Consider the following 25,659-nt stretch of genomic DNA (forward strand, 5'->3'; position numbering starts at 1 on the left):
AGAAATGGAAAATCTTTTCTTATGAGGTGCCTGTTTTAATCCATCCTCCAACCAAGACATCCTTACACTGGTATCCATAGCAACAGCTCTTTGTATTCCTTTACACAGAACTTGGGCAAATAGTGCTAATTCAATTGCACCAGAGGTTACTTTGAGAACTTCCTTCATTATAGTTTCAAATTAGGGGCTTACATTAACTTTAATGATTAAAATGACCTTTTATAAGAATGGCTTCACCTTAATCAGTGAAAATGTTGGGTAGTGCTCTTTGCCTGAGCCTCTTTATCCTCTGGTGATTTTCTGTTTAGACAACAGCCATAGCTAGCCAAATGCCAAAACTAACAACTGAATCTTGCTGGAAGCACCAGGCAGTGATCTGTCACTAGGACCAGACTTTCTGTATCTGAATCCTCCAGAGAGCTCAGGGGGAACAGTTATCATCTAGTGCTGTGTCATCCAGCTACAGGAGAAGAAAAGTGACTCCTTCCACTGACCTGTCCATTCAGCTGATACCAGTCAATAGGTTGCTTGTCTTGTTCAAGAAGTCCCAAGAAAAGAGAAGCTATACAAATCATAAACAATCATAACAGCATGGGTGGGACAAGGGAGAAGAACAGAAGGATCTGTGTCGGCAGCGGTAATGTAGTGTCATGAACCATTTGGAACAGTCGGAGAACTGTTATAATGTTATTGTGTAGTAAGAATAGCAAAATACTCTGATGCTTCTTTGCTTAGCGAGGAACAATGTATTTAGCTACAAAGCCTCTTTGTAAGGATCCAGGACTAAACCTTCTATTCGTACTATAAAAATTAATATTTGGCTGGCTGGCTTCAGCTTGTCTTCATCCTCACTTGTGTTTCCAGGAATTTTTAGTGCAGCATCTAAGTCCTGCCTGAAAGCAGTATGTATACAAACAGAAGCCAAATACTGCAAAACTGTAGCAACCCTGCTGTCATCCAATAATACTATAATATGCTTTTCTGCTATTAATAATTACTTGTAAAAAAACAGTTATAGCAAACATGATTAGAAGGGGGGAAATGATTGTGCATCTACATGCCCAGGATTCTTCGTTTTGCATTCATTGCCTTTCCAACAGAAAGTCGGCATATAAAAACCAAACTCCTCTTCTTCTATGTACAGAGTAAGAATAAGAACAAAGAGATGATAAGCCTATTGTGGGGACCAGAAAATGAAATTGTAACAGGAGATGAAGAGCGCAGAACTGCTCAATTCCTACTTTTCCTCAGTCTTCTCTTGTGTGAGAAATGGTGCTCAACATGGCATAAACAGAACATATGATGAGGGAAGGGATTTGCAGCCTAGGATTGGCATTGGAATAGTGCCAATCTGTCCTGAGACTGGTACTATTTAATATTTTTATAAATGACTTGGATAATGGGATAGATATGACGATATATTGAAAAGATAAAGAGTAACGGAACTCAAAAAAATATAAATTTATATAAATATAAATCCATACACATTGTATGAACATGAATGTTCATGTTTTAAGTTATGCTTATTTTGTATATCGAAATAAAACTTTTAAAACTAAAAAAAATCATTAAGGAATGAGGTCACACAACTTTGCTTTTTTTAAAATGTTCATTACTATCCAAACCCATTTCCCTATTCATGCTTCTCCGGAATAGAAGCAGGATGTTTCAGGTACTATATACAAAGAAGACACTTTCTTCAGTACTGAGTGGGCCCTGACTGCTTGTCCATATTCAACCAGCACCTTAATTCTGTGGAGCACCAAGTGGTGATAAGCTTCAGGTCTTATCACTTTTGGTTGTGGGATAAAAGATGAAGCACAAATCCCACTACATGCTACAGCTCTTATTTTTTATTCAAAACTTTTTAATGTCCCTTTTCCATCTGATCAGGGTCCATAAATTATAGAATAATTCAATTGAATGGGTACCCTCTACCTTTCTGCAATATCTGGAGAATTCTGAATACCCAACCCACTAACTACAAGCAGGGGTGGTGTAAGATGGGTGACTCCCTCTCTGATGACCACTGAAAGATTAACAAAAACATCACACATATTCACACAGGCTAGCAAGTTTTACCTGTGGCAAACCTATTATCTCAAAGAACTGGCAGACATCAGAAGCAAGGTTCCCACTCTGGTTCATGACTGAACCCTGACCTTCCAGGCCCCACTGTAGTCCATCTGGAGTGTGGACTAACATGTTAGTAGCTGAATTCAGAGCACCATGCAGCAGCATCTTAATCATGGTTGGCCCATCTGGCAGGTCCCATTTCCCCTTCAGCCTATGTATGAACAGTCTCCTTCGTGTGGAAGCCAAAGTCAGAGACAGACACAATTCCATCTTTTCACACTTGGAAAAAGTTTTCTCTGGACTTGGAGGACCACAGTTTCAATAAAGTTACATGGCTCCACATGGAACTGTCTGGAAATCAATACTCCCTTTGTGTACCTATAGAAGTCTCTTTTCATGGCTGCTTAAGACTCCCGAAAAGTCCTAGTAGATTAGTCTTTGATGAGATCTTAAAGATAATTGTTTGTTCATAGGACAAATATAAGTATTATCTATTATAAAATGATGGCCTGATGTGTTTACCTTATATAACCAATCTTATTTTTGTCAAATACAAACAACAGATGGTATCAGCAGGGACTTAATCACTACCATCTGTAGCTAATGGTTACTATTTCCCCTCCCAAACAGCTCTGCATTGTGAGCATTTACAGGTTAAGTGGCTCACACAAGCAGTCACTTGAATACTTCGTCTGCACTGGGTTTTATTGTGCCCCATATACAGCATCTGTTAGCACATGCTTATTAATTTTTGTTTAATTTACTAATCTCATTTTTGAAGTACACTCATGTGCTGCTTTTAACAATAGTATAAAAATCTGTTGTTCTTAAACGGCTGCCATTAATTACTTAGCTCCGTCATACTGTGTGCATAGCTCACCAGAAGACTACTGAAACAAGAGACCATGGAATCTATATTTTCTTACATCAACATTACTGTTTATTCTTATTGCTTAAAGCCCCAAAAAATCAGCCCTAATTAGACACTTAACAAACTCTCTATTCGAGAATCAAACCCCAAACAAGTCTTGTGGCCATGACAGGAAGCCTGAATTCTGCAACATTTGATTGCTTTAACAACTTAATTGGATCTGCATTCTTGCATGATAACATTTTGTCACTTAATATTCAAACTTTTAACTGCAGCCACAGGGATAGAGGCTGCAGTCCTAAAGCTGTGGTGTACACAATTCTGTGTGTGTGTATGTGTACATATATTTATCAAAGCTCTAGTTGGACATTTGGCTGTGCCAAAGCCAACAAACAAAGTTCTATCAAACTGTGTTTCCTAAAAGGAAACGTAACTGCATCAGTAAGGGGAGTCCAAAGATACATTAAACAAAAACGTTGTTGTGCATTGCAGAAGAGTGCCTTAGCAGCTCTTCCTAGCATGTGCCTCCTCGGTCTTTATTTTTTAACTCCAAGGAGAAAACATCACAAAACCTCCAGACTGATGGAGGTAGAACACACTTCAACATACAACTTAAGCAGCAAGTATTTTATATATAACAGAACGGAACAACATAAGCAGCAAGTATTTTATATATATATATATATATATATATATATATATATATATATATATATATATATATATAAAAATGTGAATCCAGTAAAGCATTTCAGTGGGCAGAAGGATTTCTGCTCCCAGAATACGACTCTCTCCTCTTCCCACTTCAGCCTGAAATGACCCTTCAAAAGGTACTCCTGGTGGACTGGGATCCTCCAAGCCATCTCTGAAAACAGATAGTATGGTCATGAACATGGGTAAGCAATGAAGGGGCTTAGAATCGATCTCCTGCACAGCTTTTTAAGCTAACAAAGCTCATGAAGGTCCAAGAAGATGTCTAGCAGCTTTTTTCCAGAGGCTAAGAGAAGGGTTGTTGTTGTTTTTTACTAGTATCAAGGGTGTCTGCAACCTTACATTCTCGGCCATGCAGCCTTAAGGCAACAGGATGTTAAAAGGGACTCATACTGAAGAAATCGCTGCTTTTGTGCATCACAGATGTATCATGTGTTAATACATGAGCCAAGGAAAAGCAACTCATGTATTAGCATGAGACTCAAGAGAACACCAAAGCATCAGCTTTCATGACCTGGATAGCTTAAAAATGTATTTCCTTGATCAAGAAGTTTCTGCTGTCAATCCCTATCTCACACATACACTATTAATGTAAGCAGACCACACATGAAAGCTTGCAAATAAAGAAAAATATTAGACAATATTTTTAAAATATTTGCATATACATGTGCTTTTGGAAGACAACTTGTATATTTCAAGACCCAAATCTGTACTTCTGATCAACTCAGGAGATGATAGCTGAATCTTCCACAGTTCTCTCAGGAATACAAAAATACAAACGTCAGAAATACGTCCCTCAAAACCACTTTTTAAAACAAATACTTTAATTCTTTAATATTTTTTACAATCCAAAGGTGCACAGATTGGCATTCAAGCATCAATGTAGGCATATATCTGACCAAACAGCAAAATGATGTACTTGGGATAATAGTACATTTTCAAATCTCATGAAATAAATAAGTTAGTTCACATTGTCTTCAGTGCTCACATGCACCTTAATTTTTACTGTGTTCTTATAGCCTGCTTTAAAAATTCCAAATCTTTTCGTCGGACAGTGTTTCCTCCGGTGCAACCATATTCTTCCATTTGTAAAGGGATATACTTTTCTATCTGACCTAGGCCCTGCCCTGCAGGACTGGTAAACAGCTTTATCCAAGATGGTTTAAAGCTTCCTTTGAAGCCCAGAAAGCTGGCGCTCCCTGGAACAGGAAAAGAAAAAACTTCAGAACAGAAAAACATCTTTAGTGATGGACAATATTCATATTAAAAACTTCCGCTCTCAAAATTCTACTGTCAATCAAATTTATCTTGGAAATGATCAAAACTCATTAAACATAGGATAACGACAACAACAAAAAAATTGCACCAAAAATCACTAGAAATGATTGTAGGGATTTTATTTGTAAAATGGAACAAACCTGTGTTCTGAAGATATGCTGGTTTTGCAGCTCCCAGAGTCATTAAGGCTTGGGAAATGTTAAGATTTTTTATATCCCCTCTGGAGCTCAATACAACTATTGACCTGAGAGAAAGAATGAAGAGGAAAGGGTGGTGACTGAAGACACACAGTAATAAGATACATTTGACAAAGAAGCATGTTTTCATTGGATTTCAAAAGATAGCATACAGAACAGTCAGTACATTGTGAGAACATTCTTTGTAATGATAGATGACCTTTTCCTCATACTGTTAAATTGGCAATGCTGTAGTTCATACAGCTATACTGCAGCATCATTCCTTCTACAGCTTAGTTGTCTAGTTCTTTATGAAAGCAGAGGAGAAACTCAGAAAAGTAATTGTAAAAATGTATTTTATGGAACAAGAATTAGGCATTCATATTATGACTTTCCATGAAACTTTCACAAAAACAAGCAAATGACTATGAAATAGGTAATACAACTGTTATTTGTTGTGGTGGTATAAAAGGCCATCAAGTCGCAACCAATTTATGGTGACCCCATTGGGCATTCAAGGCAAGAGACATTCAGAGGTGATTTACCATTGCCTGCCTCTGCAAGTCTTGCTTGGAGGTCTCATATCCAAATACCAACCAGAGCTGACCCTGCTTAGCTTCTAAGGTCTGACGAGATCGGGCTAGCCTGGGCCATACAGGTAAAGGCATCTTTTGTTATACTGAGTAATACATAAGCCACACATTATAAAATGAACCAAATTTGTATTAAGGGAAAAACCTCTTGCTACTTAAACCCTTTGTGACACAGCACAAACTTTGGATCCTAGTAGTATTTTTTGCCAAGCAAGCGGAGCAGACTTTTGATTCAAGCTCTAGAAAAAGTTACTCTTTGTTATGGATGTTTTGTAACTAAGCAAGGCAAACAGTTTGTCAAGGTCACCTTCAGCTTAAGGAAATAAAAATCAAATCTTTATGACTGCAAGTCAATATCCGCCATGGGTTTGTTATATCACAAACCTGACATATTTACACAGACATCCTAAGCAGAGTTAAATACCAAAGGACTTAGAAGGGTGTAACCTTCGTTTAGGATTACATTGTTACTAAACGTGTTTGTTCTGACCTGCTGAGATAGGTACTTTACCCTCTGTTAATGTCTATAACCTTTTAACTACTAAAATGGAGAATAGTAACAGTTTACAAAGTTACATGGTTAAACACTGGAAGCTGATGGAGTTGCATCTCAGTAATCCAAGTTGATCTCTAAATTGTAGTTTATTAACATAGAATATTAAGAGCCCCATGGCGCAGAGTGGTAAGCTGCAGTACTGCAGTCAAAAGCTCTGCTCACAACCTGAGTTCGATCCCGACAGAAGCAGGTTTCAGGTAGCTGGCTCAAGGTTGATTCAGCCTTCCATCCTTCCGAGGTCGGTAAAATGAGTACCCAGCTTGCTGGGGGTAAAGTGTAGATGACTGGGGATGGCAATGGCAAACCACCCCGTAAACATAGTCTGCCTGGTAAACATAGGGATGTGATGTCACCCCATGAGTCAGGAATGACCTGGTGCTTGCACGATTACTGCTCGATTATTCAACAGGTGGAAGCAGGACTGCTAAAATTATAGTGTATGTTAGGGTGGATTTAATCCTAGTAACTCCTTTAGTAACTTCCATCCTTCCGAGGTCAGTAAAATGAGTGCTCAGCTTGCTGAGGGTAAAGATTAAACGATTGGGGAAGGCAATGGCAAACCACCCTGTAAAATATAGTCTGCCTAGGAAACGTTGTGATATGACATCACCCCATGGGTCAATAATGACCGGGTGTTTTCACAAAGGACTACCTTTACCATTACATTTTAAACTCCTTTTATAATTCTGTTTACCAATGATTCCTAGTGTGTTGTAGAAAGCAGACCCCAATAATGAAATATGGAGGCTACATTAGAAGGAATCTGCTACTAACACTACCTTCTTATGGAAGAACGAATATACAGATAGCATTCAATTCATATAATGTCTTACTTAAAACTATTCATGCTCTGGGGTTTATAAAAATGATCTGGTGATTACAGTGAATATAAGCAGGGTAGTGTCTTCCATGTTTTCAGGACCACTATGTGCAAAGCCATCTAATACCAGCATTCCTAAGAATCAATTTTATGGCTGAAAACCTAATCTTCAAAACACATAGGCTGGTGAATTCTCAGAAATCACCAAACAAATTCAGAAGATAGGGCTTCAGTGCACTAGTAATTTTCTCTCCTCTCTTACATGGTTAGACAGATTTGTACATTTTTCCTAATTTTGCATAATTTATTCACATTGCATAATCCAACTGTTATTGGCACAGAATTAAGATCTGATATCCAAGTCCATGTATAACCCAAGAAAGATACTTACATTGGTCAGCTTTTATACCAGAATATAAAACATCCTTCTGTAATTTCAATTATAAAATGAAATGCAATGAACAAGTCACAGCAAAAATGCAAGTTCCTTAAATAAACTTTTAAACACTATTATGATTACGCACCTCTGCGCATTTCAGCAATAGCATTGAAGTCTAAACGCAAAGCTCACTGAAAATGCTATTAGCATGGTGAGGGGTTTACACTGTATCACGTACCTTTGGGGAATTCCAGTTTTTATATATTCTTCAAGTTTTCTTATGTCTGGTTCAGGGAAAAATATTTTTTTTGTTACTTGTCCACCGCAGGCATCAATGACTACAGTGAATATGCCCACATCTTTGAATGGAAACTTGATGCCATTGACCTGGAATGAGAGACCTCATAAATTATACTTCCCTTTCCCTCTACAACAGTAATTTGTGAATACTAGCAGTTCCATCCCATTTATCATCATTTGGCTTAGAGATGGCTACACTGTGCTTCTGGCAATCAACAATTTGCTGTCTGTTTGTCTTGTTCTTCAAAAACTCTGCTGAAGTGAATTACATGGCCTCCACGGAAACCTGGTCAGGCCTTTTTGTGTTCGCTTTGCATTACAGAAACCACAATCAAGTGTACTATGCCAAGTCCACAACCACCTTCTGAGCCACGTCATAGTGAGCTAATCATTCTTTTACTTAGCCTTACAAAAAGGAGACCACAACTGTCTCCAGTAAACTGTCTGCTCTCTTTAACGGGGTTAATTAAGGAGACTAGTTATCAAAAAGGTAAAACTATTTGAATTTGCTAGGTTAATTCCCATCATATGATGCGTACTAGTTACAGTGTATCACTTTATACTCAGGAGGGCTTTAAATTAAATCCTATGGGGGAGCGAGACAAAAACTTAAAGCCTAGTATGCTGACAATAACTGGAGACGAGAACAATAAAGATTTGCAGGGAGTGGCATGTATGCAAGGAAACATAAACTCACAAGTAAGTACAGAAATGAAAACCTTGGGGTACATAAACCACGGATTCCGATGTCTGTACACTAATGCACAGAGTATGGGAAACAAGCAGGAAGAACTCGAAGCCCTAATACAGGAAGGGGATTTTGACCTAATAAGCATTACTGAAACTTGGTGGGATGTTACTCATTACTGGAATATTAAGATTGAGGGGTATAACTTTTTTAAAAGGGACAGACGGATAAAGAAGGGGGGAGGAGTAGCATTATATGTCAAAGATGTGTATACTTGTGAAGAAATACATGAATCTGAGAATGGAAGTCCAGTTGAGAGTCTATGGGTAAAAATAAATGGAATAAGAAATAATAGTGATATTATGGTGGGGGTCTGCTATCAACCACCAAACCAGGCACAAGACTTGGATGAGACACTCCTAGACCACATTACAAAATTCTCAAAGAAACGGGACATGGTGGTCATGGGAGATTTTAATTATCCGGATATCTGTTGGAAGTCCAACTCTGCTAAAAATGCAAGGTCCAATAAATTCCTGACTTGTCTTGCTGACAACTTCATAATCCAGAAAGTAGACAAGGAAACAAGGGGATCTGCTATCTTAAACTTGATTCTCATCAACAGGGAAGAACTGGTTGATGAGGTTAAAGTAGTAGGCACCCTGGGTAGTAGTGACCATGTAATCTTGGAATTTACAGTCTTGGGGAAAGGAAAACCTGTACGTAGTCAGACATATAGGTTGGACTTAAGGAAAGCAAATTTTAACAAGCTTAAACTTATGCTGGGTAGAATCCCATGGTCAGAAATACTTAAGGAGAAAGGAGTTCAAGAAGGGTGGGAGTTTCTTAAAAATGAAATACTGAAGGCGCAATCACAAACCATTCCTATGAGAAGGAAAAATGGGAGGAGCCTAAAGAGGCCAGGGTGGCTCCATAAACATCTTTTTAAGATCTGAGAAATAAAAAAGACTCATTTAGGAAGTGGAAGGAGGGCCTTATAAGCAAAGAGGAATATAAACAAATAACTAGTGCTTGTAGGGAGAGTGTTAAGAAAGCTAAAGCTCAGTATGAGCTTAGGCTAGCGAGAGATGCTAAACACAACAAAAAAGGGTTTTCCCCCTATGTACAGAACAAGGACATGATAAACCCACTGCGGGGACCAGAAAGTGAAATTGTAACAGGAGATGAAGAGAGGGGAGAGCTGCTCAATCCCTACTTTTCCTCAGTCTTTTCTTCGAGGGAAATGGTGCTCAACATGGCATAAACAGAACACATGATGAGGAGAGGGAGTTGCAACCTAGGATTGGCATTGGGGTAGTGCACAAACACCTAGTTTCTTTAAATGAAACAAAGTCCTCAGGGCCAGATGAATTGCATCCAAGGGTACTTAAAGAACTTGCAGATGTAATTTCTGAGCCTCTTACCATTATTTTTTAGAATTCTTGGAGAACAGGTGAGGTGCCAGAAGCCTGGAGATGGGCAAATGTTGTCCCCATCTTTAAGAAGGGGAAAAAGGAGGATCCAGGTAACTACCGACCCATCAGCTTGACTTCTATACCGGGAAAGGTTTTTGAACAAATAATCAAATAGTCAGTTCTTGAGCATTTAGAAAGGATGGATCTGATTACTAAGAGCCAGCATGGGTTTCTCAAGAACAAGTCATGTCAGACTAATTTTATCTTTTTTGAGAAAGTTACTACCTTGCTGGATCAGGGGAATGCTGTAAACATAGTTTATCTAGATTTCAGTAAGGCTTTTGATAAGGTTCCTCATAATATTCTTGTTGAAAAATTGGGAAAATGTGATTTAGATCCTGTTACTGTTTGGTGGATCTGTTAGATGTTACTGTTAGGTGGATCTGACAGATTGCACCCAAAGAGTGCTTGTTAATCCACTTGGAGAGGAGTGACTAGTGGAGTGCCTCAGGGATCTGCCTGGGCCCTGTGTTGTTCAATATCTTTATAAATATTGAATGAAGGAATAGAGGGGATGCTTATTAAATTTGCAGATGATACTAAATTGGGAGGATAGAAGACAGAGCCAGGATACAGGATGATCTTGATAGGCTGGAGAATTGGGCTAAAACCAATAAAATGCATTTCAACAGAGGTAAATGTAAAGTTCTGCATTGAGACAAGAAAAACCAAATGCATAATTAAAGGATGGGGGAGACTTGTCTTAGGATGGGGGAGACTTGTGTGCAAAAAGGATCTTGGGGTCTTAGTAGACCAAACACTGAACATGAGTCAGCAATGTGATGCGGTAGCTAAATAGGTAAATGCGATCTTGGGCTGCATCAAGAGAACTATAGTGTCCAGATCATACGAAGTGAAGGTATCACTCTGCTCTGCTCTGGTTAGACCTCACCTAGAGTATTGTGTTCAGTATTGGGCACCACAATTTAAGAAGGACGTAGACAAGCTGGAACGTGTCCAGAGGACGGCAACAAAGATGGTGAGGGGTCTGGACACCAAGTCCTATGAGGAAAGGTTGAAGGAGCTGGGTATGTTTAGCCTGAAAAGGAGAAGACTGAGAGGGGATATGATAACCATCTTCAAGTGCTTGAAGGGCTGTCATATAGAGGATGGTGCCGAGTTGTTTTCTGTTGCCCCAGAAGGTCGGATCAGAACCAATGGGTTGAAATTAAAAGAGTTTCCGTCTAGATACTAGGAAGAATATTCCAACAGTTAGAGCGGTTCCTCAGTGGAACAGGCTTCCTAGGGAGATGGTAAGTGCTCCTTCCCTGGAGGTTTTTAAGCAGAGGCTAGATAGCCATCTGTCAGCAATGCTGATTCTATGACCTTAAGCAGATGATGAGAGGGAGGGCATCTTGGCCATCTTCTGGGCATGGAGTAGGGGTCACTGGGGGTGTGTGGGGGAGGTAGTTTGGAATTTCCTGCATTGTGCAGGGGTTTGGACTAGATGACCCTGGTGGTCCCTTCCAACTCTATGATTCTAACAGACTGTGAAAACCTAAGCGTTAAGTTATAGGACATAAATACTTATTAAAATTCAGACTTCCAAGCTTGGCTGAATACCTTCACTTCCCAGCCTCACTTTTGCTGCCCAAACAGAAAAGTGGCAGCAGAAGAACTAATGTTATATAACTATATTTAAATCTCTTCAGCAGAACATCAACATAATAATACTGCTTTACTTCTTGCGCAGAGTCACCACGGCATCACATAGTGTCGACAGGTCTAGGTCCTCCCTCTACCCTGTCAGGCAGGTGCTTCACAGGCCTCAGTATCGGAGAATGGGGATAAAGCGTTCTCCTTCCTTTCTCCTTCTCAGCCTTGGGTGTTGAGGTTTCTGCCCAGCACACCCTTGCCTTCCTTCCTCTCTGGCCTCTGCTTCCTGCCCTGCCTTTATGGGGTAGGCCTGCCCATTATTCCACCCCTGGCCAGCCTTTCCGAGGGCATTTAAGGGCCACTGAGACAAGCTCCACCCTTCCCTCCATTTCACTTTTCCCTCTCAGCCTGTGGCTGCTCCCAGCCCTGCCTCCCCTCCGTAGGCTCTCCTGGGCGTTGTCCCCACTGCATGTCTTGTCGTAGTTTGGTCTCCAGCTCAACTGCCAAGGCTGGGGAGTTTCTGGGCCTGGAGGCTTCTCAGGGTCCCATCAAGCCCGAGTGGGATGGCGGCCACTGAGTTCCCTGCTGGTTTCGTGGCAGCTGCGCTGCCCTGGCATCCTCTTCGGTGGTGAGCAAGCAGCATGCTGCCTCCCCCATCACTTCTCCTCCTGCCGCCCTTCTCCCGGCGGCCAACAGGCCCTGAGCTGCTCTGGGCATCCTCCTCGGCGGCAGGCAGGCCCCACGTCGTCTCCCCTTCTGCCACTTTTCTCCCGGCAGCCTACAGGCCCTGCGCTGCTGCACTGCTCCAGGAGCCATCTTCGGCAGCAGGCAGCCCCCCAACTGCCTCTCGGTCCTGCTCTGAGGGAGGACCAGGTGAATTGGGATCGCTGCGGTGGGCGACACTGGTCCCCGGGCTTCTGGTGTTGGGTGGGGAAGGGTGGAAGAGTCCCAAGGCCGGAGCTGTAGAGGCGGGCTCAGGACACTTCTGTAGCCTGGAAGGATGGTATCTCACATAGTACAGAATAGTATCATATTAAGTTAAATTAAGGCCCACAAAAAGATTACAAAAATACTCACCGAGATAGAAGATTCTTTGTTCCTTTGCAACTCTTCTTTGCTCAAAGTCTGAATTTCCACAAGGAGGTAGGTTTTATGAGGATAACTGGTAAATACCATCTGAACAACATAAATACAATTACAAGTAGTAAGAAATCTGTAGAATTAGTCTGAGACAAGATGGTAATTTAAACTATTATCCTGAAGAAGTTTTATTGTCAACTGAAAAGCGAACATGTATTACCAACATAATAAAACAAAAAAGATCAAGGATTACTGCCTGGTCAAAGCATACACATTTTTTTCTCCTGTGAAAAGGTATGAGTGTGTTTGAGGTTCACTAAACTGCCTCTTTTCCTTAAAAACTTTGTCTACCTCTTACTTTCTGGAACAGTGTTGAGCTACTGATAAAGCAAACTCTAATGGCTGTATCCCAGGATCTAATTTTGACCGGTTCTACTGAACATCAACTGCAATCCAAAAAATAGTTAATTCCAATAATATCAGAGAGATGAAAGTGAACAATTATGTGCTTCAACTTCATGGATTCCAATAAGACTGAAGTAGACTTCTAGTATTATTCCCATCATTTGCTATGTATGTGCATATCTGTATCTTATTACAGAAAGCAGTGATCCAGCTATAAGTTCTCCAAAAGCCACACACTGGCATGCCTTGTTAATTAACTATTTTAAGGTTAGCTATAAATTGTTTTACATAATAGTCTGAATACAAAACTGTGCAGTTTATGCCAAATAATTTTATGGGGAAAATTTACATTATACAAAAAGGGGGACAACTAATGGCTATTTTTTTGGTGTTTGCTAGGAAAGTGATATACATATGTTTTATTGCTCATTCTGGGTAGCTAGAATTTCAACCACATGGAAGCAATTAATACAATCGCACTAAATCTCAGTAATCATTTTAAAGGTTGAAACCAGTAAGCAGGGAGGAGCTGTGGCTCAGTGGCAGAGCATCTGCTTGGCATGCAAAAGGTTCCAGGTTCAATCCCCAGAATCTCCAGGATCAGGCAGTAGATGAGGTGAGAGACCTCTGATTGAGATCCTGAAGAGTTGCTGCCAGTCTGAGTAGACAATACTGACTTTGAAGGGCAGAAGGTCTGGTTCTGTATAAGGCAGCTTCTTGTGTTCAAGCAACCAAAAGGATGAATGTTTATTAACATAAATGTTTTTTTCAAAGCTAAGATCAGGAATGGCATACACAGAGATGTGAAGTACAAATGTGTGCTACTAGCTATCAGCACTGTGTTTTTCAGTGGAACAGCTTTCCACCAAATTATGTTTAGCTGTGTAGCACTAGACAGACTCCTTGCACAACACCACTATTAGCACCCCGAGATTGTTGAGACCAAATATCCTTTCTATTGGAATTAGTCAGTCATAATTATGGTGCAAACGGTTTCAAGCAATGTCTCGATTTTGGAAATTTTAAGCACACTGTCCAGTCTAGTAGTTTCCTTGGGTTTCTTCTCTCACTTTCTTCTCTGGACTTTTCTATACATTTTTATTCCACCCTTCTTCCAAGGACCTCAGGCAGTGTACAAGTTCTCATGTGCCCTTTTTCATTTACCTTGTGAGATAAGGTTGATACAGTGAGATGACCCAAAGTCACAGTCATTTCTTAACAGGGATTTGATTCCAGATCTTCCTAGTCCTAATATGATGCTCTCAACACTGTACTCTTCCCTCTATCCACCAGACAATTAGGTATGTCCTTTTTCTTCCTTCCTGCCTTCTTCAACTGTTTCTGCAAGTATTCCATCAACATGTTGGAAAATCTTGATCATAACTATAAGAGGCTAAACATTAACCATCCATAACACTCTCAGTTCTGTGTTCTTTTCTCACCTGAGCCGCACCACATTTTTCACAGGAAGCTGTAGCTTCTGTGGGCATTCTCTTCACAACAGTTGGCTGCTGGGCATACTTTGGATAAGTGTTTGTTAAGCAGTTACTGACAGCTGTTGACCGGAAGTTAGCTTGAATCTTGACTCTTTCGCATCCCTGAGATGAACAGTAACTGTGGCCATCTCTGTGATATTTGGCACGAAGAAATAGAAACAGCAGCCTACAGATGAATACACATATGAGAGAGTAAAAAAGAACATGTATTATTGGAAAGTTAGCTATGGAGGTTCTATAATTTATTTCACACAATTCCTCACAAAACCTTTCTTTTCTATAATGCTGCTTAAAATATGCTTAATTTCCTAAATATTCCATATTTAATGCATGGACATAAACACTCTTATTTAAAGTGACGTGCCAACAAGAGCACTGCCAACACAGATGCTTTAGTATTACTGGCTGAGTGACTTAAATACTGAGCTGGAAGCACAGACCTCAGTAGCCAGAGCCCCACAAAATACAAAATGCATGGTAGTTTGCCCAGTAATGTCTGGATGGTTCTCTATTAGGATCATACTAATCACAATGACTGTGCTTTACCCCTCCCCAATAAGGTTTGTAGAAGTCATCAGAGAGTTACAATTGCTGTGCAAATATGCTGAACATAAAAGGAACCTTTGACCTGGAAGCACTTTCTGGAGTCAACATCAAACTTTAAATCTAAGGGGGGAGAGTAAGCCCCCTTCTCCTCCCTTCCAGCAAACTGTTAGATGACCTCCAGCCATACCTATTCACTTTGCAGATGCCTGTCTACGCTGACATTTGTCTTACTCATAAAAATACAGGCTGTTTTTAGCAAGCGCAATCCTTATTTCAGTCCTCTCTAGAACAACTCTGAAAAAGGCTTGTGAAGAACACCATACTTTAAGATGAGTAATAAATGACATGAATGGAACTCAGAACAACCTACATTAAGGTAACCTTTGACAAAATGACAACTTGATAAACCACTCCATTTATAAAGAGAAGTCATGCAGACTCTCTATTACACTCAGGGTACAACTCCTATCTTGAAGAGTTGGGCCAAACAGGTATAAACACTACAAAGGTTTAATTAAAAAAAATTATGCTGACTCTCCATAGGCTGCTCACATAATAAAATAATTGTATAAAATGTGATGCTGAATTCAAAAAGTTAAATATTATTCTTTGGATATACTGAGTATCTACCCAGTGCTGTTATCGAAGTAGAAAGTTTTCTCTGTTTGCCTCTTCTGCAATTCTGCCATTGAAGAAACAGGTACGTAGTCTTCCACACTATAGTAAGCAGATGCCTGCCTTTGGAATACATCAAAGATAACTTGAAATGAAGTATCTGGTGGGTAACAGAGGCCTACTTGAATCCAGTCATCCCTAGAAGCAGAACAAGAAAAAACAATTTTTTTCACTTTTTTTTACTGTCTACTACAGTTAATTGTTCTTAATCAGCATTATCATGTAACACTGCAAACATGCCAATATTGACTGCAGCTATCCTTGGATCCCTGAAACAAGATGGTTGCTTTGTTGTATCCCCTGTTCTGGATGGGGCTATATTTCCCTTAAAGGAGCAGATTCATTGCTTGTGGGTGCTCCTGGACCCAGGCCTTCTGTTGGATAAACAGGTGGCAGTGGTGGCCAGGGGTGCCTTTCACCAGCTTCTGCTGGTGAGCCAGCTACGGCCCTTCCTGGACAGAAAAATTCTTACCACTGTGGTGCATGTCCTGGTAATAACTAGATTAGATTACTGTAATGCACTCTATGTGCGGCTGCCTTTGAAGACTGTCTGGAAGCTACAGTTGGCTACAGCTAGAGTTTTGACTGGAGTGGGTCATAAGAACATAAAAACATAAGAAAGGCCCTGCTGGATCAGACCAAGGCCCATCAAGTCCAGCAGCCTGTTCACACAGTGGCCAACCAGGTGCCTCCAGGAAGTCCACAAACAAGATGACTGCAGCAGCATCCTGCCAGTGTTCCACAGCTCCTGATAAAATAGGCATGCTCCTCTGATACTGTAGAGAATTGGTATGCATCATTTAGTTTCTCAGCAATCACTTTATCCTCCCTTAGTGTTTCTTTTCTCCCATTGTCATCCAATGGTCCCATTACTTCCCTAGCTGGTTTCATGCTCCTTATGTACTTAAAGAATTTCTTATTGTTTGGCTTGATGTGTTTTTATTTCCCCGTCCCCGCAATGGGCCTACCACGTTTTGTTCTTTTTCTTACTCTGAACGTAACAAAATAACCCCTTTTTGTTGTGTTTAGCATCTCTCGCTAGTCTAAGCTCATACTGAGTTTTAGCTTTTATAACATTCTCCCTACAAGCAATGGTTATTAATTTATATTCATCCTTGATTATAAGGCCCTCCTTCCATTTACTAAGTGAGTATTTTTTATTTCTCAAATCTTTAGAAAACTGTTTATGTAGCCACCCTGGCTTCTTTAGGCTCCTCCCATTTTTCCTTCTCATAGGAATATTTTATGATTGTGCCTTCAATATTTCACTGTTAATAAACTCCCACCCCTTTTGAACTCCCTTCTCCTTAAGTATTTCTTAACTATATTTCTGATTATAGGATTCTATCCAGCATAGCTTTAAGTTTGTTGAAATTTGCTTTCCCATTTGTCTGACTACGCACAGTTTTTTCCTTTCCCAAGATTCCAAAATTACATGGTCACTACTACCCAGGGTGCCCACTACTTTCACCTTGTCAACCAGTTCTTTCCTGTTGGTGAGAATAAAGTCCAAGATAGCAGACCCACTAATTTCCCTCTCCACTCCAGTCTTGTTCCACCTACATTGGCTTCCAATTTGCTTCCAGCTCAATTCATGGTGCTGGTATTGACCTTGAAAGCCCTGTCTGGCCTGGGACCAACATACCTTAAGGACCACATTCTCCCATATGAACATACCTGCTCATTCTGATAATCTTTGGAGGCCCTACTTCGGTTGCCCCTGACATCTGAGGCTAGACGGCTGGCAACCTGAGAAAGGACCTTCTTGGTCGTGGCACCAAAACTTTGGAACTCCCTCTCAAGAGAGATTCGTCTATCACCCTCTTTTGGTGTCTTTTGCCAGCAGGTGAAGACTTTTTTTGTTTCATCTGGCATACCTGAATGACAGTTTTTGGCTCTCCTTCTAGTGTTGTTTATGTGTTTAATTCAATATTATATTTTTAAATGTATTTATAATTGTTTAAAAGTTTCAGTGCTTTTAGGGCTGCTGCCTTGTGGACCCTAATTGGGTAGAATGGCAGTATAAAAATGTTTTAATTATGTAAAATAATAATAAAACAAACTGTGAATAACAGAACTAGCTATAACTGAACAGAACAGATCTCTCACCAAGTTCCCCTAAATTAGGGCCTTTTAATACTCTATCCATAAGACCACACTCATCTCTTTAAATACTTGGTCACAGAATGTCTTGGTCACAGAAGATAGTTGACATACAAGACAAAATGCATTTTTATCCTGTGTGGAACTAGGTAAAGGGTGGAGAGGAAAGGAAGGAGATTATAAGCCGTTTTGATTCTTCTTAAAAGGTAGAGAAAAATCAGATCTTCTTCATCTTCTTATACAAGCCCTATTGAAATAAATTGGAGTGGCTGAGGTACACTCAAACATGGCTTGTGCTGGAGATCTTCAGATGGATTGTGGCCCCAAACAACTAAACTTTTTTTAAAAAAATCTACCTTTATACTCACTCACTTTTCCTATTTAGCCTGCAATCCTAAGGGGGGGCATAGTTCACTAGGAGCCAGCGTGACTCTGTGCTGGCGTCCGTACCACTTTACCACAGCACAAAGTAGCACAGATGCCGGTGCGGGGGCAAACACGCTGGTGCCAAGGAGCCGTGGAGCTGCACCAGCCTTCACCCTAACCCTAACCCTTCACCGCCATTGCTGCCATACTGGCAGGGAAATCCCAGAAGGGAAAGCCCACACAAGCATGGGAGGAGTGTTACCAGGGGACATTAGTCAACTTCCAGACACGTTTCATCTCGGGAATGCCCCTTTGCGCTGTGGTGTGGCTACGCTACCAAAATAGGATTTTCACCATTTTCCATTTTTCTTTCCTTTTATTTCCACTCCCGGCTGCCGCATATCCACACACACACACACACACAGAGGATTGGTCTGCCCGACCAGTAAATAAATTAAAGAAAATCAATGCATTAAATCTCTTGACAACAAATGTAAATTAAACCAATTAAGGTTGCACTGGTGGTTGTTACAGGAACAAGAATTATTTTTCATTAAACTATAGATTCTTCCTTGCGTTCTTTGTTCTCAGAGCAGTCTGTAGTAAGTTGTACCGTTTCACTGCAAAAACTAAAATGAAATTTAAAAATTATATTTCCCTTGGCTTTGTAACATTGATGATAACTGATTTCTTTACGACTACAGAACACTATTCTTCAGAACCCAAAATGAAGTATCAAAAGAAACATACTTGTTGAAGTTAATGAGGTAAAAAAAAGTTGTTTGTGGAGCTTGTCCATTCCAATGAACTGTATAGCTCTTTTGAAGCATCACAACAGGCTGATATTGCTGGAATGCAGCTCTCTGATTAATACCTCGAAGTATCATAGGGTTGTAAGGGTATTCATCCCGCACAACAGTCATGTTTAGGCTCTGTGGGTTCCATGTCTGAACATATACCTAAAAAGAAAGCAAGTATTAGTAAAGAAAAGGGTATTTTAAAAGATAGTTATTACATCAAGTGGAAACAATACAAATGAAAAGGAAGGAGATACAGCCTACACCCTAACATGTTTGAATGGCCTGTTGCACATCCAAGTTCACATTAAAATCCTGTTTTACACTAGATTACATGAGGAATTGAGATGACAAGTTGAGCTAGAGAGCATATAAGCAAAGGCTCAGTTCAGATGAACGCAAAGGAACTGCAAACTTATGCACAGCATTCTTCACTCTTGCCCATGTCACTTCCTTCTTCATTTCCTGTTTACAATTAACCATGTTTGAATCACTGAACTATGATTACTGGTTTCCCTCCAAACCTGAATAAAAAGCAAGGAGTTCTGGTTCTGGTTTAGAGACCAAATACTAACAACAGGTTGTCAGTTCAGATACCAGAACATACTATGGTTAGTATTAAACAGGAAACAAGGCAGAAAGTGGAAGAATGGAAGTGGAAGAACAAGCCCATAGCCTCTAAGGCAATATAAACAGAATCCCTTCTTCAAATACTCCATTTATATAAAGCTTGCCTTTCTTACTGGGAAGATTACAGAATGCAATCAAACTCCGTAAGACAATCAATGAACAACACAATAAAACTAGCATTACAGAATTAGAAAATAATTTGAACAGAAAACTGTCTTCCAGAGTAACTAAATTAGTTCTAGATTTTATGTAAACAGGGAAGATTTTAAAAAGTTAGCAACTGGAGAATTTTTGCACAGACTAAGGGCAAATCCAAGATGAAAAAAGCAGCCCATCTAAATATTCTCTGAAAGCTGGTGTGAAATTAGAAGTTGGAAAGGATTTAAGCACTTCTGGTTATATGAACTGAAAGATCACACAGTCAGCTATTATTTCAATGCAGGAATAGGTCATTCTGCCCTTCCATACCCAATCCTACATTTCTGGAAAACCTCTTTCTTCTAAACTCTCTGCTTTGACCCTACGGAATAGATTAAATTAAAAATATATATCTTTGAGCCTACTAAATAGACTAAATTTTAAAAAATTTGTAGAAGTTTGAGAAAATGGAAGACAAAACTTTTGCTGTTCGTATTTTATATATATTAACCACAAAAATATACAATGACATCTCAGTTAACCTGAGCATAGGTCCCACTGCAGATAACTCCATTCCACTTGGTCTCATTAATACAGTCTGGATGTCGAATCAAGTAATTATCCATTCTACCAACGTAAGTGTCCTTGTATCCAGTTACTGATCCATCTACATCATGGAATATAGAATTCTTGTCACCATCAAGATCACTCTCTTCAAACCAAGGACCGGGTTTTCCAAAAAAGACTTTTAGAAAAACCTTAGAAGACAAGAAGAATATGAGTCTCTTGCCCTAAAGCAAATTCAGTAGCAGTACAATTTTTGTTGTTGTTAAATTGGGTAATAGAGATGCTTTGCTCTGGAATTAGGGGATGATGTGCACCAAATATAATCTGTGGGGGAATACATCATAATGTGGAGGTCTGGGCTGTACAAAATCTTCACCTTTAGTTTTAAATAGTTTCTCTTTCTTTATCTCTCGATGAAGAAAAACAACAAGAAGAGTTAGTTTTTATACCCCATTTTTCTCTACCTTTAAGGAGTCTCAAAGTGGCTTATAATCACCTTTCCTTCCTCTCCCCACAACAGACACCTTGTGAGGCAGGAGGGGCTGAAAGTTCTGAGAGAACTGCGACTGGCTCAAGGTCACCCAGCAGGCTTCATGTGGAGGAGTGGGGAATCTAACCGGTTCTCCAGATAAGAGTCCTCTGCTGTTAACATCATGCTGGCTCTCAGAGAACGGGGGTGGGTGGGTCAAATGCTCTCCAACCTCAACCAGCGATGCTTTAGAAATGCTAATAGCCTCCCTGGCTGAAGACAATTAAATGGTCAGTTCATAACTCCAGCTAGAAGCTGACACCCAGAAGAGGACAGAGACTTGGGAGACAGATGATAGAATGTATTTTCTTGGAGATTTCAGGAAAGGCTTCTTTGAACCACAGGGGTGGGTAAACAGAGAGTAAATCCCTTGGCATAGAGGGGGAAGGTCTCTTTGGCTGATTCCATATAGGGAGAAGGAATGCTCACACCTGAGCACCAGCTGAAGGCTGCTATTGCCATGTGGGGCGGACACATGTGGGTTGCCTGAACAAATACACAAGGTAATAGGCAGCTTTTAGAAAAGAACCTTGATTACTTACTGGGAAGGTTCCTTCTGTTCTGAGGACATCTTGATCTTTGGGTAGTTCCTACCAGCTGCTCAGGGAACCTCAGTTTAAAACTTCCTGAGCTAACTCTGACAGGAACTCTAAACTTTGTCATAACTGTTACTAATAACTGAATTGGAGAATAATAAGAGAAGGGAGAACATTAAGAGTGAGAACATTAAGACATACAATGCACATAAGTTTTTAAAAAATCAATTCTCCAACACTTACCTGTTACTTTATTCTGTGTGTGTAGTTAGATTTTTAAAAACTTATGTGCATTGTATGTGGTATTGGTTTGCTGAGTGTTGTTTATTGTTCTCCTTTTCTTCTTCTTATAGCCCTTCTTCCCTCAGGGTGGGCAAGATGACCTCCATCCTCAGAGCAGAAGGAACCTTCACAGTAAGTAATCAAGGTTCTATCCTGCTCTGAGGATGGAGGGCATCTTGATCTTCAGGATCTTCTAGTGCTAGTCTTCGTTGGGTGGTTTATGCTTCTTCCACGACCTGTTGCAGGATTCTTCTTCCGAAGGTGGCATCTGCCAATGCATATATGTTCAGGCAATAGTACTTCACGAATGTGGACACGGATGACCAAGTGGTTGCGCGACATATTTGCTCGACTGAGTCCTCTATTTCAAATGCTGATGATGTTGCCACACTCCGGAGGTAGTGTGCCGATATGCCCTTCGGGACTGGAAGTTTGCTTGCCTTATATGCCTCTGCAATGAACTGCAGGATGGAATAGCTGATAGGTGGTCTAGAGAGTTTCTTCCCTTTGTTGGTTGCTGTGAGGGAGATGAATAAGGCTTCCATTTTCTTGATACTCTCTGTCCTACTGATGTAAATCCTTAGGAGATGTCTCAAGTCCAATCTGTGCCACTCTCGGTCCTTCAAGTGATTTGGATGTGACAGAAGGATGGTAATTACGAAACGAAAACCACCAAACCCCCACTACCACGACCCTTTGAGTGGGTTTTGACAGCGGGTGTGGCTTGCACGCATGTCTCCTGGAGGCACAGAATGTCATGCCTACGCAAGAACTGGAAAAAATTCAGTCGTATAACTTATTCCCCCACCCCATAATGTTCCAAGATAATAACTTTAGTTGTCAATTTAATTTCTCGATCTTTTCTAAGCTTCCCCTAGAGTCCATAAAAAAACAGCCATTGTTGAATTGAGCCACTTGGTTGAGCGTGGTTGGATTATCAAGAAAATTCCGAGGGGGGCATCCATAAGTTTCCATTTCAATATTCTCTGGAGGTTGCTTTGATGACTCATTTATGTTCCCCCCAGCTTTGGAGAACAGGCGATCATGGTTGAGATCTTTGGCCTTGGACAGTGAGTTATCTAGAGAAAAGGCCCTCACAGGGTTAGTTGAGATAGGGGACAATAAAGCTGGAGTAGGCTGAAGTAGGGCTACCTCTGTGTTAACCATGGCAGGGGGAGAAGTCTGGGACAAGAGCGCTGAGGTAACCTCCTTTGTTTCCAAAAGTCTGACTCGCAACTGCTCCAGTCTGTTATTGCCATCTGCTCCGAGGCAGGTAAAGCTGTGAAAGAGCTAATCAAATCCTCCTCAATGCTGTTCTCAAGGTGGAGACAGTCTTCATTGTTTTCTCTGAGATTGACAGCATCAGACCAGCTAATTAAATCCTGTTGGGAAGCGCTGGGAAGAATCCCCCTGGTAGGTTCATCCGGGGCCATAGATTTAGGAGAGTGATCAATCTTTGAAAAGAGCGAGGACTGAATAACATTGGAGAAGACCCGTGTTGGAAAAATGCCTTTGGAGCTTAGGTAACGTTTCTGACGAAAAAGTAACGAAGGAAGAATGGAGCTGTCAAAGGTTAGTAGCACACTACAGGACTGTTGTGAGGAGTTAAGGGGCTCAACTGACTTCAAGTCGATAGAATTGAATCTATTTCCCAAGAGGGATCACAAGTGCTGGGTGGCAAAAGACTTCATTTTCCAGTCTGGGATATAACCATTAAAATGGTGTATATTCAAACAAGCCTTATGTGGCTGTAGAACAAGCTGATAATAACCTCCATCTGTGTTGGAATGGAGGAGTTTAGGACTCACTTGGCTTCTGGTGACATCATGCTGGGATGGGTGTGAACTCCGCTCTGGAATACTTTACTCTGGACGCTCAGACTGCACCTGACTCTTACTAGTGAGCTTGGTGACCTGATGGCTTAGATGATCGAGTTTTGAACACACACGTTTCAGAGTTTCAAAGATGCTGTTCACTGTTTTAGCTGTGAGGAGAGAAAGCTCCTTTAAGATATTACTGGAATCCCTGGAGTCCACCTCTTCGGCTTCCGACAAAGATGTTAGAGCTTCAATTTGGTCTTCCCGCTGAGTATTATGTTGAGGCGCCACCGAGGGGTTGCTAGGATAGCATGGTTTGAAACAGGAACAGTGAACTCAGTGGTATTAGCAGAAATAAAATAGTCCCCAATCTTGCTTTGTTTGCTTGCAGGGGTAGAGTTTAAGTCCTCTGAGTCACGAGAGCGTTTTCCAGCCCCCATTAAAATGCGTCTGATTTTTTTTTTGGGGGGGGGGGGGAAACTTATTACAGCTTCTTGACTCAGTCCAAGCAGAGACTACAGCACAATACACAGTCCAAGCAGCTGCCCCATAGAGAATATATCTCAGGGACGCTGAGCTCCTCTCCTCCACCCAGCTGCCGGGTCATAAATTAAAACATGAAGCTTAACACATGACCAGGGTACTCCCCTTCAGATAACAGTAAATCAAAGATAACTTCTTCAAAGCAACTTCAAAGTAATTTGCTGAGCTTCAAAGTGTCCAAATTGTATAAAATTATATTAAAAGTACGATTCTCACGGAGGAGGTTCAGTTTGAAGGTGTTGCTCCGTCAGGAACCGGAAACCCCAGAAGGATGGTAATTGGATTTCCTGGCTCCTGTGAAACGTAAGAGTTCACCTTTGGAATAAACACAAGGTCTGGTCTGAGAACAACTTTTTCTTTATGAAATATGCAGAGACCTTTGTTGATGGGTAAAGCCCCTAGTTCTGATATCCTATGTGCTGATGTTACGGCTACTAGGAAGATGGTCTTCATTCAGATGAATTTTAATATGACTTCTCAGATGGGCTCAAATGGTGGCTTTTAGAGGGCATTAAGAACTACGTGGTGTTGCCACGTGGGAAACCTGTGTATGACCAGAGGAGGCATTTGGTACACTCCCTTTAGGAAGGTCTGCATCTGAGGGTGTTTGGTTAAAGAGAATCCTTCCATCGACGATAAAATGGAGGAGATAGCCGCAATCTGTTTACGTAAGGTAGAGGCCTTTAATGACTGACTTATGCCATCTTGTAGGAATTCTAGGATGGACCCTATGTTGGCTACTAGTGGGTCAATGTGCCTGCAATGGCTCCATAGTACAAAGGCTTTTCATTCCATGTCTTATAGCCTCCTGGTGGAAGGACATCTGGCCTCCAATATTGTGTCAATCACATTGTGTTTGTATCCCCTATTCACAAGTCGTTGCCTCCCAAGTACCATGCCATTAAGCACATCCGGTATGGGTCCAGATGGTGTAGTGGACCCTGTTGTAGTAAGTCCAGAGTTTCTGATAATCTCCAAGGACTCTGGATTGAGAGTTCCGTAAGGCTCGAATACCAAGGTGTCCTGGGCCAGTATGGGGCTATGAGTATGATGGATGCCCACTCCAATCTTCCTTATTACCTTGGGTAAGATGGGAAAAGGAGGGAACGTGTGGTGAAAGTAGGGTGTCCACCTTCTCCGCTTCCAGATGCTGAAACTTGTAATAGAAGTGAAGAACTTGTCAGTTTGATATAGTGGTGAATAGGTCCACCTTTGGTACGCTGAATCTTTGTGTTACCAGAAGGTATCTGACTTGATTGTCCATTTCCCTTCTTCCATTGTTTTGCAGCTCAACCAATCTGCTTCTGTGTTGAGAACTCCCTGAATGTGTTCTGCCCTGATGGATTTCAAGTGGGATTCCGCCCAAACAAGGAGCTTTTCTTGTGGAGGCTCAATCACCTGGACCCTCCCTGTTTGCTGACATGGGCTTTGGCTGCCACATTGTCTGTGCATATCAAGACATGTTGATGGCCCACCATTCTACAAGGGACTTCCTGATTGCTCTGATTTCCAGTAGTTGATATGTAGTGATTTTTCTGATGTTGATCATTGTCCCTGAGTTAGGTGAGTCTCACACTTGGCTCCGCAACCCTTTAGGCTGGCATTGGTGAAAACTTGAATGATTTTGTCT

The 25,659-nt window shown here is 40.8% G+C and overlaps 1 protein-coding gene across 1 annotated transcript in view; it reads right to left on the reverse strand.

Moving 5' to 3' along the window:
• Window positions 1–4,485: 4,485 nt before the first annotated feature.
• Window positions 4,486–25,659, reverse strand: part of CEMIP2 (cell migration inducing hyaluronidase 2) — a 54,538-nt gene continuing 33,364 nt past the window's right edge. Inside the window, exons 16-23 of the mRNA XM_056848097.1 lie at window positions 20,298–20,513; window positions 18,941–19,149; window positions 15,677–15,859; window positions 14,447–14,666; window positions 12,597–12,695; window positions 7,699–7,847; window positions 5,077–5,180; window positions 4,486–4,857 (exon numbers count right to left, since the gene is read on the reverse strand). Coding sequence (XP_056704075.1) covers window positions 4,661–4,857; window positions 5,077–5,180; window positions 7,699–7,847; window positions 12,597–12,695; window positions 14,447–14,666; window positions 15,677–15,859; window positions 18,941–19,149; window positions 20,298–20,513 — 1,377 coding nt within the window. The 3' untranslated portion in view covers window positions 4,486–4,660. The remainder of the gene's footprint in view (window positions 4,858–5,076; window positions 5,181–7,698; window positions 7,848–12,596; window positions 12,696–14,446; window positions 14,667–15,676; window positions 15,860–18,940; window positions 19,150–20,297; window positions 20,514–25,659) is intronic.

Source organism: Euleptes europaea, chromosome 4, assembly GCF_029931775.1.
Source record: "Euleptes europaea isolate rEulEur1 chromosome 4, rEulEur1.hap1, whole genome shotgun sequence".
Classification (NCBI taxonomy): Eukaryota; Metazoa; Chordata; class Lepidosauria; order Squamata; family Sphaerodactylidae; genus Euleptes; species Euleptes europaea.